Raw genomic sequence first — 15,286 nt, 5'->3', positions numbered from 1 at the left:
GAAAAAATATAAAACTGATATACAGTGCATGTGTATGAATATGAGAATGTGTTGAACACAAAAATCCATGCAAGATTTACTTTCAATTAATGGAGCAGATTTAAAAATCTTTTTTTTGTCTCCTCTTTCCATGTGCCCCCCACATGTGACTATATCTATATTTTCATGTTCTGCAAAAACCTTGTATCTTCACTCATGGCATTATATGAATATGGCAATTGTTTTAAGATTTTCAAAATGTCATGATGAATGCACCAAAATATTCAATGTTTCTTGCAGTTATATCTATTTAAATTGACAGACTCAAAGATAGTTTTTTTACTTCTATATAGTTGCTTTTGTGGAGATACATGTATTTTGTCTGACAGTGATATGTATATTCAAATTACCACCTCTGAGCTCAAACATGTTCAAATATTTTTTGTTGCTTGTATTCAAAGGAAATCAACACTAGGTGGCAGTGACGAGTGATGTTTTATGAATTTTATATTGTGCAATTTTGATTCGCACGAACAGACCCTGATTGATGATAAAAATATACCCACTTCTTCCCAATGAGATCAAAAAAGGATTGTGACTGATCTTGTTGACCCTTGAGGTTCAGGTCTCATCCCCTTTCTGTTTCTTGAGTGTAAAAACCATTTACTGTTGGCCAAAATTGTTTTATCGATTTCCCTTATTTTCCTTTAAGAAAAGGATTTCTGTTAAAATGTAATCATTATTCCCCTTCTAGACAGAATGCAAGCAAACCATGTTCACACAACATTTTAGTAAAGGTGGACTTCAAAGAGAAGGTTTTTGATCAAAAAATAGAACAGAAATCTTGAAGTTGAAATATATGATAAGTAAACAGTCCACTGTATTTAACAGTGTTCACCACACTAAACCAAGTCACGCTGCCACTGGTTTGGGTTCAAAAAGGAATGCTGATCCATTTCGCCTTGTGTTGTTCTCAATGACTTGTGATGTGATTTTTATAGCATAGGCAAACCAAAGTGTTGAACCATAACAGGATCAAAGTTACTGTCATCAATCAGTCACTACATGTTCAGAGTTTGTTTCTCATCCTGCTTTGCTCTTGTCCAGCACCTTGGTGGTCTCTTTAAGGCAATACTGTTGAAGAGTTCTGCTGGCACAGTGTTCTCATAACTTGCCCTCCTCCAGCAGTTTGTTGAGTCCGTTACAGATTTTGGTGAGGTGGGGCTTATATGGGCCATCTGGATCGTAAAGGTGGGTGAGAAGCTCAATGTCAGAGTAATGGTTGAAGACATGGTTGATGCGTCCGTGGGATTTCGGTGTGAGATGAGTGCCTACAAGTTTCAGCAGCATGTCTCTACAGGTGGTTAGGATGTTCGACATCACATTTTTGTCGAAGGTGAATTCCACCTAAAACAGAGAAGGTTGACACACAGAGAACATCATTGTATTAAAAAAACAGATCAGACTGATATCTTAAAATTAACATTGATAACTAATTTAGCTTATTTTACACAAATTTAAATCTTCAAAAATAAAACAGCTGACAGTAAGAGCTAGCCAGGCAAAAGTATGGCCTGCACACAAATGAGTTCATTGCAGCGAGCCTTTTTTAAAGTTTCATAATGACAAGAAAAATACCAAGACTCATTTTAATACACTGTATGGACAAAAGTATTGCTTATTGGCACCAGAGAGACCTTTTCTATTGGCAGTACGTCTCTACATGGACTAGCCAATCTGTGTTAATGCATTGCACATCTGTTTTAGAAATAGGTGCAAATTATAGTAGAATAATGAAAATGCTTTCATTAAAAGCATTGTCCACAAACATTTGGACATATAGTGTATCATATACTACACACACAGCAATTTTTAAAGAAGATCTGTATGCATTGCCTACTATGCATTCATGTGCTTATCTAATCATTCATCACATTAACCATCAGAATGGGGTGGACATGTAATATCAGTGATTTTGAGAGTGACATGAGTGTCAGTGCCAGATGGGCTGGTTTGAGGAAAATGAATGATCTTAATATGGCAGGGTAAGTTAATAACAAATTACATGTAACAATGTTACTTAATCAGTATTCTAATACAATTATGGTAAAAAAACAAAAAACTAAAAAAGTATTTAGCATACATTTACATTTGTAAAATGGAGATATACGACATGGATAAAGTCTATGTTTATTAAGTGATGATGAAACAATGGAAATTGTTATACTAATTTATGAAATTGTTTCTCCTAAGTAGACTACTGCAATGATGAATTAAACTAAAGCAGCTACACTTTTGGGGTGGGATAACATCAGACAAGCCCTTAAGGACTTGCTTTTAACTGATTAGCCCAAATATCAGACACTCAGCTTGTAGCTTGTCTCGTCCTCCTCCTATTTGAGGTGACACTAAATTTTACAAATAGGTTTGTATATATTACACATAGGTTTGTATATATTCTGTCTGTTCTTTTTTTCTTGGGCTGAATAGTAAGCTGTATATACCTTGTTGACAAAAATCTTTGAAGGACTAATAATACTTTATTATTTATTTCTTTACAACAATCATTGTAGTTCAGCTTTTTTTCCCATGCAGATATTGGGAGTAAAATAGAGGAATAGGAAGTGCAGGAAAAAAATAAACAATACAAGGCCTGGTCAAAAAAAAAAGTCGCCACCTGGATTTAACTAAGCAAATGATCTGGGGTTGCTGCAGTTGTCAGACCTAGGTTAAGCAACAGTATGTGCTGAAAGAATGAGGTCAGCTGACTACCTGAATATACAGAATATAGACCAGGTTATTCCATCAATAGATTTTTTCTTCCTTGATTGCACGGGCATATTCCAAGATGACAATGCCAGGTTTCATGTTGCAATACTTGTGAAAGAGTGGTTTAGGGAGCATGAGATCATCATTTTCACTCAATCAGGGGTTTGGGAAGGTGGGGGTCCAAGCCCAGGTCCGGGGGTACTTCCCTGAAATTAATTTTTGCAACTTGTCTGTCAATGCATCATCAATGCAAGATCTTGCTAAAAAAAAATTAATGCCACGCTTGATTGAACTAAATCTTGTGGCAGTGCAGAAGCTTATCCAAACAATGCCACATTTGGACAGGCAGTATATAAATACACACATATATATATATATATATATATATATATATATATATATATATATATATATATATATACACACACACACACACTAGGATTACTGTTTATTTTAGCTTGTTGTTTTATCAGGTCTTTAAGAGCGTGTTTATGATTCTTTGCTTTTGTTACTGTTTGCACTGATTGTTTAATAATGACTCAGGGCGCGTTAATTAGTCACGCGGAGCTTTAATGACTCACGCGCAGGGAAACTGCGTCCCCCGGTGGAGGAGTTCTGCTTGTTTTTCTGAACGTCCATTTACTAACGGAAGCTTCTAAAGAACTTTATTTTCAGCAAAAGGGAACACAACTTCAAAACACTGCACTCCAGTTTACATAAACAAGGTAAGATAATGTATACATGTAGCTACAAGAGCCAGCAATGCTAACGCTAGCTAGGTAACTGACTAGCTAGGTAACTAGGTTACATGACCAGCTAGTTAGCTAAGTTAGTTAACTGCTAGCCGCTATATGTCTAAATGTGTTTCTGTTGGTAAACGAGTGTACAGCTGTGTTTGTGTGTAATAGTTTAATGCTAGTATTATTAACTTTCTGACTTGTAAGCTAGTTTAAATATTATAATCTATATATTATCACTGACATGAGAAAACATTCCTCAATACTCTCTTAAATACACTTTTCTCAATGTTAATAGAACAATAGCCTTAATAAGAAAAAACAAACGAAAAAACAGCATACATCTGCTAACCAGACTAATGGTCTAAACATTCTAGAGGTAAGGTAAATGACACAATAACAGTTATAGACAGGGATGTCCCGGAAAAAAGGTTTTGCTCCTGAGTCCGAGTCATTTGAGTCCTGATCCGGTACTGCAGTAAAAAGCGCAAAAAAGAAAATATCACATCTATTGTCCGTTAAGGTTTTTTTTTATGGTACCAAAACATATAATTTCACAACAAACAATATTTGTTTTGAAGTATTGTATGGTATTGTATTTTACTAGCCTGCACTTCTTAAAGGATAATAATTGCTTACTAAATATATTAATGGAAATAGTTTATTTAAGATTTTTTAATTTATTTATTTGAAACAAAAAAAAACATTTGTGAAAATATCTGTAATATATGTAAATAATGTGCCCTACTAGATTTTTTAATAAAGTGTATTTGAATGTAAATACAATATTCTGCATTAGTTTGGCAAAATTAAATGTTATTTATATTAGTGGTGACAATCACTTTCCAACTTGAAAAGAGAAAATGTGCTATCAGCTGTGTGTGTGCATGTGTGTGTGAGAGAGAAAATGAGCAGGTGGGAGAGAGATAGAGAGTCCTCAGCACAGTGACAGTTTGGAGTTAAATAAAGAGTGGATAAAAGTAGCGGATGGCTCATAGGTACATTGCTGGATTAGCCTCTATGCTAACCGGCCATACTGATAAACACACTGACAACAGACAAACTTGTGGCTACCTGAGGGACTTGTCTCCTGCCAGTGTGAGCGCAGGGGTAGCCTCTGCTAACTAGCACACTGTATGGGCATTCTCAATGCATGCGTGCAGCAGTCCATAGTGAACGCATGGAGTAAAGGTGATTGTTAATTGTTGTTTTTACTCAGTGATTAGCATACTTAATATTGTAGATGATATATATCACACAACCGCTCTCCTATCCTACTAGCCACCAGCTCACGGCTCAGCTCACTGCCACTCACACTGCCTAAATGGTACGCCGACTCATACAAATATGATGCATCCAGTTATGATCCTTTGAAAACTGCAAGATTGATCATGTAATTTGATCGGGGACATCCCTAGTTTCAGAACTTGTTTTTTAACATTCTGTTCTATTTTTTGTTAGCAATAGTTTTATAGAATGTAAAACATTTCAATGGAACAGAATAAAACAGAGCTGATAGCTAGTTTTATCTCTAGCCATAACCCATGACATCTACATTCTGTTAATTAGGTTACACATTCACACACTGTCCTTTGATGCTCTCCGAGAGTTTATTATAGGTCACTTAGGGACTTCATGAGTAAAAATGATAGCCGATGTGCTGTGAAGAACGGTAAAGAACTTTACCGCTTTTAAAGTTGTCACATATGTCATACGTGTTGTTTTGGGGTAATCTAAGATTAGAGGTTTGAGATGTTGTGGTTTTGATCATGTGCTATTACAGTCCTTGTAAGCCTATGTGTCCCACATTAGTGCAGTTCTCACGGTTTCTACAACTATAAGAGATCAGTATTTTTAATGTACGATAGTCTCTTGAGTTTACTCAGAATGGTATAACAGAGGCAAATAAGTGATCATAAGTTTTTGGTTAGAAAAGAATTGTTTATAAACCCTTGCTAAGATTTAACACATTGATTGAACTGAGAACTGCAGAACTGTGTTTAACAGAATTCACAAAATGTTTTCAAAATGCTGAAACCTGAGAGGGATGGGCTACGACAGAAAAACACCACTTTGAGTTTCACTTCTGTCAGCCAAGAGATTAGAAAGCTTGATCTGCTGAGACACACCGTATAGGGTCAGAATTTGGTAGTATGAATCGGTATGAACAATATGAATCCCTGGACCCAATTTGACCTGTGTCAGCAGTTCAGACTGGTAGAAGTGATTAAATGGTGGGGGAAATTTTCTTGGCTATTCTGGGCTTGATTATTCTAGTCAATCATCTGTTTGAATATTGTTGCTGACCAAGAGGTTGATGGCCATAATTTACCTATTATCTAATGGCAAGCTTAATACTGATGATGTATTTTGTCACTGAAATAACACAGTACACTCAATGGTATGAAATAATACTACAAAAATACTGCATTAGTGTCTTAAACTGCAGTGGTTATGGTAGGTGTATCATATATATAAAACACATTAATTAAAAATCCAAACTCTGGACACTGTTTAGTCTTATAATTTCAAGAGGATTTTAAATTTAATAATGTATTACAAATTATAAAATCTATTTATATGACCAACATTTTCACAGAATAATTGTTCATACTTCCAAGTTTAAACTGAAGACTATATATACAAATGTTTGTGGACATGAATGCATACTTAGCTACTTTACATCCACCCATCATTGCCACAGATGTGCAAATGCACACACAGCTCATCTAGTCCTTGTAGAGAAGTACTGCCAATATAATACTATTCTCTTAAGCAGATAAACACAGACACCTTGGCACCTTGCCTGATGCCAGATGTGGGCTAGAGGGATGTAAAGGTCCCTATAATTGAGTTGTGGAGCAATGGAACTGTGTTCTTTTCACTGACGGTGCTCCATCCAATACTTTTAGGATGAGGTGGGGTGGTGATCATTAAACATTCTGACAATGAAACAACAAAGTCCAAAACCTAGTAGAAAAAACTTTCCTGGACAGTAAAAGGAAGAACTCTTATCTAATATATATAGTGTATATAGTATTGATTGCTTTATCTGCCTTCATATATTCTATTAATAAACTCTAAGATACGTCCAAAGTACTGTGACTCTCCTAGACATAGTTCTTGTCAAACTATTTTTTTCAGTACTGCTGTATTATGTTTTTTAAGCATCATTTTATGTAAACTTTAATCAGTGCATACAGATGTCTGATCACAGTTCCACATAAATCATATCAGTTAGACAAGGCTTTTTCTGTCTCTTTTACATTTAATGCATTTTCTGAAATGTTTAAAACAGATTTTTTACGTTATGATTAAGGATGGTTTCCGTTTGCATTAGCAGCTTGCGTGCTTCCTTTTTGTGGTTCAGCTTACAAGAGCTCTCTCAGGAACAGAGAGTAAACAGTTTTGTTCTGAATGCCAAAAATACATTTGAATTAACCATTTGTTCATTTCTAAATAACTAATAATAACTAATTTATAATTTAGCATTTAGTGTAAATTGTAGGACCACATGAATGTATAGCTGTTTTTGTAAGACCATTATACATTTAGAGCCAGTCAGTTGCAATATACATATTTTATTCCTTTGTTTTGTACAGTGCAGAACTTGGTATTTTGTGAAGTCCATGCTTTTAGATGTTTTTATACGCATATCGCAAATAGCTATATCTAAAGCATATGATTCACGGCCTCTATTTTCTGGTCCTTGCGAGAGAAAATAGCATCTATTTGCATGTATCTTTATGTGCCTACATGTTGTGGAGAGCGGGTACCACTGAGTTCTATGATTCATTAACCATCACTATGCTCTCAATAATATAATATAATATAATTATAAATTCATTCATGGCTTATTACCCTCTTAATTTTATTTATTTATTAGTCAGAAAAAAATGTCTTTCTTAGAAGTGAATATTCTAAGTGTATCTATTTTTGTTGTGCATGCAGATTTATGAACAAGCTTTGATGTAACTATTTACCTTATTTTGCTTTATCAACTTTCAAGAGTTAGTTTCTTCTGCCTGATTTAAACCCCATCACCAGATAGCAGTGCTGTACTATCATTAGATCCCACTGTTCTGATTGGATTAAAGTCAAACTTTTCCTTTACTCAGATTTTATAAATATAATTGTACGTTTTTTATGCTATTAAAGTTTTTCTTCAATTTGATTTAAATAATCGCAATGTATCAGCTTGTCAATACAAACCCAACAGTCCAACATGCTATTTAACATTTATATGCATATAAACAAGGATCAATATTGTGGGAAAATATTTAACTTATATTTCCAAATATATTCCCATCTGCTTTGGAAGGTGGTGAATATTTATGTAAGTCCCATAATACTCTGGTTTGTGTTGTATTCATAATACTCTTCCAGTTATTGACATCCTTTAACCAAGCTTATTATACTAGTTATATGTTTTGTTTATTATTGCTGTGGTTGTAATTCGTATCACTGGATCTGATGTAGTTCCAGAATAGCTGGCACAGTGAACAAAAGAAGATGTTCTTTAAAGTGTAGCAGTGGGTTTATTGATTGTAATGTCTCTTTATGTACAAGCAGTTTATTAAATGTGCTGTGGCAAGGTCAGTTAGAGTTTCCTGTTTAAATAAAGTCTTTTTTTGCTAGGTTTATGCTTTAGCTTTATTTGTAAATGTCTGTTTATGTTGTATTTTAAAAATACATTTATAATGTATTAACATCCAGTTAATACATGCCCTTAGGTAAATGGCAAGTCACTCACCAAACAGACCGTTAAAGATGACATGACAGGATACGCAGGTTACGAGACATTTCACTGTCATTCAGACAACCTTAATGGTGCCAGAAATGTGCGGATTACAGCTTCAAATTGGCTGTAAAAGGTATAGGAGCCTATTAGCCACTGCTATAGAACAGGCATACTTAATGGCCACTGGGAGTATTTTAGGTAACATTAAGGGGCTTAAAATTGTCTATGTTGCCTGGAGATGGCATATTTATAATGTTTCCTGTGAGCCCAATTTGACTCCTAGTGATGTAACCTGGAGTTAAATATGCTTTGAGTGATACTAGCCATCTGGTTTTATGCTACTTCCTGCAGAAGAACCTGTAATGCTGGTACACATGCCATGTGCATCCTTGTGTGTTCCTTGGGAGTGTTTCTGAAGCAGGCTTTAGCAAAGCATTATGGTATTTAAGGGTTTTAGCATACCGAATAAGCTTTGGAAGTATCCTCGGGACTGAATAAGGATCTGATGGGCCATTTAGGTAATAAAAGTGATGATGGTCTCTTTTAACAGCTATGAATTTATGGGTAGGTTAGGCATAGACGCAGAGATTAAATGAGATATTGCTAATATCAGGGGATTGCAGGGTTACCTCGTGGAAGCTGATTGCTGTCATGGCGCCCTGTTGTAGTTTCTTCTTGAATTTCTGGGCTAAGCTGAGCTCCTCCTCACTGAAGCGATTGTGTCTGAAGAGCACTGCAATCTTCACTACAACTTTAATCAGGTCCTTAATCACTTTCTGGGCCTCTGTACGGTTCCCAGTGAACTCCTTTGACACACGATACAGCTCGTCCAGGATCTCGCTGCTGGTATCATCGATGAACATCTGCACTACTGACTTGTTGGCCATGTTGCTGAGAATCTTTTTCTGGGCTTTCATAGCCAAGTCCTTGGAGCTAAAGTTCTCCATTCTTTCCTGAGAAAAGAGAAGTAAAAGAAGAAGAAGTTGGCAAACTGGTTTAAAATTGAGAATGCATCACATGGGATGTGAGTTACTGCATGTTCTTTCTGTTTCTAAATGAGTATGGATGGCTCAGTACACTCTAAAAAACAGAGGTACGATATGAGTACTTTTTTGTACTCAAAGGTACACTCTTCATAATTGTACCCTCAAAGGTACAATATTGGTCTTTACAGGGTCAGATTTGTTCCCTCTGAAGTACAAAGTAATTTCTACCAGCAATAAGTACAAATTTGTACCATTTAAGCAGCCAAAGGGTACATTCAGTATTCTGTACCACTGTACTAATAAACAATATATATTTTAATTGCAAATTTTTCATTTGAAAGCCAGACAATTTTCGGTCCTCAAGTTTTTGAGGCATATTTAGTTGATGATAATGTTTATAATCTTTATAATCTTTACTGGCACAAAAACCATGGGTACAAAAAAGGACTTTCACTGAAAGGTACTTTTTTGTACCTCGATATAAGGTACAGCCCCAGCGACAAGCTTTGTACCCTTTTAAGTACAAATCTGTACTTACTTTTCTTAGTGTGTATAATTTATGCATAATTTATAATGAGCTGTTAATGAACTGATTGAAATGAATGTGCATGTAAATCGTATATACAATGTGGTGCAGTGAAGATTCAGACATATTTGAAGCAGGTGCTTTACAAAACATGACTCGAAACTGAACAAAAGACATGATTTGTTCTTTGTGTGAAGTTGTAGTGCATATGTCGTTTCCTTTCTATGTTTGTTGACTGTGTTACTGAGATTTTCTGCCCTAGGGGATGCCCCCTCAGGGCTTCACTGTGAAAACCAAGCGCTCAGGGAAAATCTCACCCTAAAGGATTTCATCAGTGCCTAAACATCATGTAAACAAAACTCAAATAGTTATCACAGTCGTCATCTAAATATCAAAACATCATAACTGTGCCAGTGATGTGTTCCCCTATTTATGGTACATACATTACACAGATTTTAAGCCCAGGCTTTATGTCTACTGTTATATTGTCTGAGAGAGTTGACTGGTGTGAAAACTCTTAAAGAGTGAAAGGCGTGAGTGAGTGAGAAATACTGAGCTCCTTGTCCTGTTTTCTGTTTTTTTTTTTTTTTTTTTTCTGTGGAGAGCGCATGCAAAGACAAGTAGGAAAGAAAAACTGATTGCATAGCTCACACAAGTTTCCACATGCATCACAAGATTGTTCTGCAACATGGTCTTTTTACCCTCTTCTTGCACTTTAGGGTGATGACCATAGGTCCTAAATTATACACAGAGCAAAAATAGCTAGTATTATAGTCTATATTTTTGGTGAAAGTAAAAGAATTTGTATATAAGTAGAGGAAAATTCTAAATTAGTTGTTTCAAATAAAAATAAACTTCCTGAATGACCAATAGAACAGAATGAGTGAGTATATCCACTATGTCTCATCTAGCAACAATTCCTTCCTTCAAAAAGTTTTTCAAAAATTCTGAGTTTTGATCTATCAGAAAGGAGTCCTATTCTAATTATTATAGGAATACATCTAATTAGCAGTAAAACAAAAGCAGATTGCTTCACTAAAGGTAAGTATATTTAGGAAACAAAAAAATACAGCAAAGGATAATAGTGTCTGGTTTTACGCAATAGAATTTATTTTCACTTTTATGCAAAAAACGAACTTTTAATTTAATGAATGTGTCCATATCTGAATATTTCTATAAAAATAGACAGTTTTATTGTTGTTTTGGACTCAGAAATGAAGAGTTTTAAAAATCTGTTGGGAAAACAGAACTTTGAAACAATGAAAATGCTAATATCACATGCATTCATGTTTCTGGACAAATCTCAAATATCTTCTTACTGCTTATATAATGAACTACTAGTGAACTACTAAGGGAGTAGTGTGTAATTTGGAATGTAACCATAGTGTTTTTTGTTCCTCTTTGTGGTGTTTTAAACCACAGAGAGGGAAATCTTAGTTTTGAAAAATATCTGGATATGTGTGAACAGATCCAAAAACTAAAATATGCTACTAAGTTTTTGTGTGTCAGACTTAAAAAAAGATCCCGTCATGTTTGTGCTATTTTTAACTGCCTACACATAAATCCACCTGTGTATGATTGGTATTTTTTTGTTATTATTACATTTTAGGTTTATTATATTTCTGTGTGAACTATATGACATCTGTCTGCTGGCCCACCCTTAAAGCCCCACTGAGGAGCTTAGGGATAGAAAACATGTAATTTCACCTTGAAGGTGTGGCACAATTAGCCTAGTAGCATTACGTTACTTCACCTAGTATCTTGATGTTAAATGATTAAATTCAGGTTAATAATATATGAAATCATGTGCTGTGTGCATTTTATGCACATTGTTTAACTGAGAGTAACACTTAATAAGGTTTACTGAATAGTTTATATTTAGCTACAGAGTATGGTAGTTAACTTGTATTTGACTTAACTAGATGCAGCTTTAGATATCTTTTCCCATATTTCCCATAGTCAGTCCTCAATCAGTTATTGCTTAGTGTTAGCAGGGAACCTGGCCTGCACTGACTGGTGCTTTTATGGAATGATCTGATTGGAGAATTATCCACAGGCGAGGTAAATATTTAGCATTCCACAGATGACTGCAGCATGTAGCCCGGGGCTGTGTTTGTGTGTGTGCTGGTGTGCTTGTGCATTCGGAGAAGCAAAACCCAGTGCTTTTATAAGATGAGAGGAGTGCTATTGTCCCAGTGTATTCGGTGCAGGAGGCAGGAGCACTAAGCCTGTCATTACAAAGGAGCAGGCCGCAGTGCCAGCCTTACTGACAGTAGCAGAGGGACAGGTCATAACCTGCTGCAGGCTGCCTGTGCCTGGGGGCCAGCAATCACACTACCATAGCCATCTCTCTGGAGCTTCAACTCAGAAAAAGGGAGCTGCCAAGTATTTTACAAAGACTGGTTTGACAGAATGGGATAGAATGTTGTGTCTTTGTAGACCAATAAGCAACTGCCTGGCACTCAAACAACCGTTTTGAAACCGTTTTGAAATGGCCCATGAACTTTTGGGACATTTTATTGATATAGAAACTTGATCAATTTAAAGTGCATCTATTTGTCACTTCGATTGGCATGGATGTTGAGCAATTAGAGTGCAATTCAGGCGTAGTGGTGTAAACCATAAGTTTATTTTCTGTTCCTTTTTCGCTGTGTCCACGTGTCAGTGGTTGGGTTTTATTTAAACTGAACAATTTCCAAGATACTGCTCTGTTCATTGTGTATCATTAAGAGAACATGCACAAATACAGGCAAAAAAAACACAGTACTGACAAAATGATTTGTCTGAGTCTGTATTTGTATACACATTTAACATGGGTTTTTTAAGGAACCCTGTAATAAACTGCCACCTGTCACAAGGATATTCATGTATTGGGCCTAGCGATTTAGGCAGAAGAAGCAGATATGATGAAGAATAGATGGATGGATGTTTCTGTGAAAAAAGTTAAGTTAAAGTTTACCCCTTTATGGCTCTAAACCAAGAACAAAAACACCTGCATTTCCCTGTACATGATCTTATTTTATTACCACTAGTCCTACCTACTTCACTGATTGTGTTTTTTCCAGGTGAGTGAAAGTGACAGCACACAGCACTATCTGTGTGTGTGGAATGTTCTCTCTCCAGCATGGCGAGCACAGGCACTCCATGTGTGCATGTGTCATATTCTTGTACGCACCCAACTCAGCACATCATTGCTTTTCGTAAGACTGCTAAGGAATGCACGCGGTTGTTCATAAAGGAAGTGAAACTCTGATCTGTTAGACAGAGCAAAGAGAAAAAAAAACATTTTTTTCTATTTGTTTTCAGTACATTTCACAGTTAGGTGAGTCAATTCTGAGACTCTGGAGAGGCCCTCAGGTTTTCGGGCAGAGGCTACTGTACATCATACATAGCAGTGACACCTCCACTTAATTAGGTCAGTGTTGGATGGGGAAACTCCGCTGGTAGAGATGTGATTGTGTAAGAGCAAATGGCGGCATGTGGTTGTGTCTTTTCTGCTCAGTCCGTGACAGAGGAGGCAGGAGGTAGTACCTGTTCCAGCATGAGCACAGGATGTATTCCCTCCAAACTAGCATACTGGTGACAGACGCAAGAGCAAAAAATGTGTACGTGAGCCAACTTGTCTAGCTGCTGACACACATGAGCTAGTATTCGACATTCTACAATTCATTTTAGTTTATTTTTTCTGTTAGGTTTTGTTGTGATGTTCTTTAAATGTTCCTCTAAAAGAGTATTAAACACATAAGCAGCACACTGAGTTCTACTCATATCAGTTTATCAGCAAGGCCTCAGATGAACCCTTACTAATGTCACATCTGTCTCTGGACCACACTTTGCTTTCTGAGCTGCCTTTGGAGAGGCCACAGGTCACTTGTTGCAGAGTGTAGAGTGTTCTTACCTCTGTTTTCTGTGCCCTCCCTCCTCTCTGTCAAATCTGTGTCCTCCTCCTGTGCTCAGATCAGGTGATTAACATCCAGATTTTCTTTTCAGATTAAAGGGTCTCCTCACACGAAGCAGGAACAGCAGAAAACCTTTCAGACAAACTCTCTGATCTGCTCACCACTCTGTTTCAAGATAATTTGACTTGTACTTCCTTGAGGAACTAATTGTCTAAGACACACCCCTGAGTGTGCATGTCTGTTTCTCTCTCTCTCTCTCTCTCTCTCTCTCTCTCTCTCTCTCTCACACCACGCTACTCACGCACACATACACAAACTCAGACACACTCCCTCCACCCTTCTCTCTCACTCTGTTAGCTGCTGACTGTGCCCCAGCGTGTTCTAACAAGTGAAACCCCTGTAAAGAATTTAGCAGTAATCCACTGATGCAGGCCATTGAAAAGGGGAGGGCTTTGCTCTTTTTTGTGGCCACTATTACTGGAATGCAGCCATGGTCAGCGGCACCACTGACTCATGTTCTCGTTGACTCTTTTTTGGCAGCTTAGGAAAAAATCATTCATCAGTATTTATTCTATTACCCTGATAGTGTTCATGCATTTATAGTATGTGCTTAAAATGTGTAGTTTTTTTTTTTCAGATTTGTTTAACCTTCAAAATGCACCACCGTTACAGAGTTTTCACAGAAAGTCTAGGACACAGGCATTGATCATTGATCTAGCTCTTAACAGAAATGACATCTAAAGGGTACTATGTTGCCAGCGGTGGTTAATGAACAACACAGAACTACTGCACTTATGCAACCTGTTCTTTAAACTCGTATAGTCATGTACATACAGATGAATTGTTAAATAGAATTTGTCACTGTTTTTAACACGTTTTAAAAAGAAATTTCAGCTTTACTGCATTAGCTTGCATGCAGTATTATACCTATGACAAAAAGTTATACGAAAAAAGGCTTATCTGTCTATTATCTGAATTGCATCCATCTGGACTACAGCCAATTGCTATAAAAAGACCTCCATACATCTGGCTCTGGTCATTAGCCAGTGATTGTTTACAGACTCTTGGGTCAATTTAGTCCGTTCTACACAATTGGCTCACTGTGTGGGTTAGGCATAGCTATATTCCTCCATTCAGCAGTTGGGTCTGGCAAGTTCAGTCAGGGATAATTCTAACTTATTGCTGGACCGCCTACACTTAAAAAAATATGCCTTTAAATGAGCTTGATTTAATCATGGACAGTGTTTTCACGTAACTGAATTGTGTTTTCTCATTGTGAAAATATCTTTTTGGAACTACACATAACAAAAAGATGACTAAATATGGCCAATCCAACTAAAAGTGAATATTTACACAAGTACCTGAGTGTAGCATTCCGCTAACAGCCACACTCAGCAGAAAAGAAAGGTTTAACTTGTGTTTATAGAATTGGGCCAGAGTGGGGAAAAACTACACACTGATGCTGAGCAATGGGATAAGACATGCTGAGTATGCAAATAGATGGTGGCAGCAGCCAATGGGAAATGTGTAAGATTTGATTATCAAAGATGCACTGCTCAAATATAAGGTATGCAGATTCATAACCTCACCAGGAAAGTCATTCTCAAGCCCCAGATTGTCAGTTGGCAGTGAAATTAGTTGTGGGCGTG

General features: G+C 36.5%; 1 protein-coding gene across 1 annotated transcript; it reads right to left on the bottom strand.

Annotated features, from left to right (window-relative positions):
• Window positions 1-754: 754 nt before the first annotated feature.
• On the bottom strand, window positions 755-13,981 carry tnfaip8l2b (tumor necrosis factor, alpha-induced protein 8-like 2b). Its single transcript, XM_007249777.4, has 3 exons — window positions 13,637-13,981; window positions 8,856-9,179; window positions 755-1,386 (listed from the first exon to the last, which is right to left on the bottom strand). The coding sequence occupies exons 2-3, from the start codon at window positions 9,171-9,173 to the stop codon at window positions 1,144-1,146; spliced, it is 561 nt and encodes a 186-aa protein (XP_007249839.2). The 5' UTR covers window positions 9,174-9,179; window positions 13,637-13,981; the 3' UTR covers window positions 755-1,143.
• Between the last annotated feature and the right edge of the window lie 1,305 nt (window positions 13,982-15,286).

Source organism: Astyanax mexicanus, chromosome 6 (assembly GCF_023375975.1).
Source record: "Astyanax mexicanus isolate ESR-SI-001 chromosome 6, AstMex3_surface, whole genome shotgun sequence".
In the NCBI taxonomy this organism is placed as follows: domain Eukaryota; kingdom Metazoa; phylum Chordata; class Actinopteri; order Characiformes; family Acestrorhamphidae; genus Astyanax; species Astyanax mexicanus.
The sequence above is the reverse complement of the archived record's forward strand: the minus strand, read 5'-3'. Positions and strand labels throughout refer to the sequence as shown.

Coding starts and splice junctions, on each gene's coding strand:
- tnfaip8l2b (XM_007249777.4), bottom strand. CDS start 9,173: ATGGAGAACTTTAGCTCCAAGGACTTGGCTATGAAAGCCCAGAAAAAG. Junction 1,387..8,855: donor CAGCAATCAGCTTCCACGAG/GTAACCCTGCAA, acceptor TCTCTGTTTTAG/GTGGAATTCACCTTCGACAA.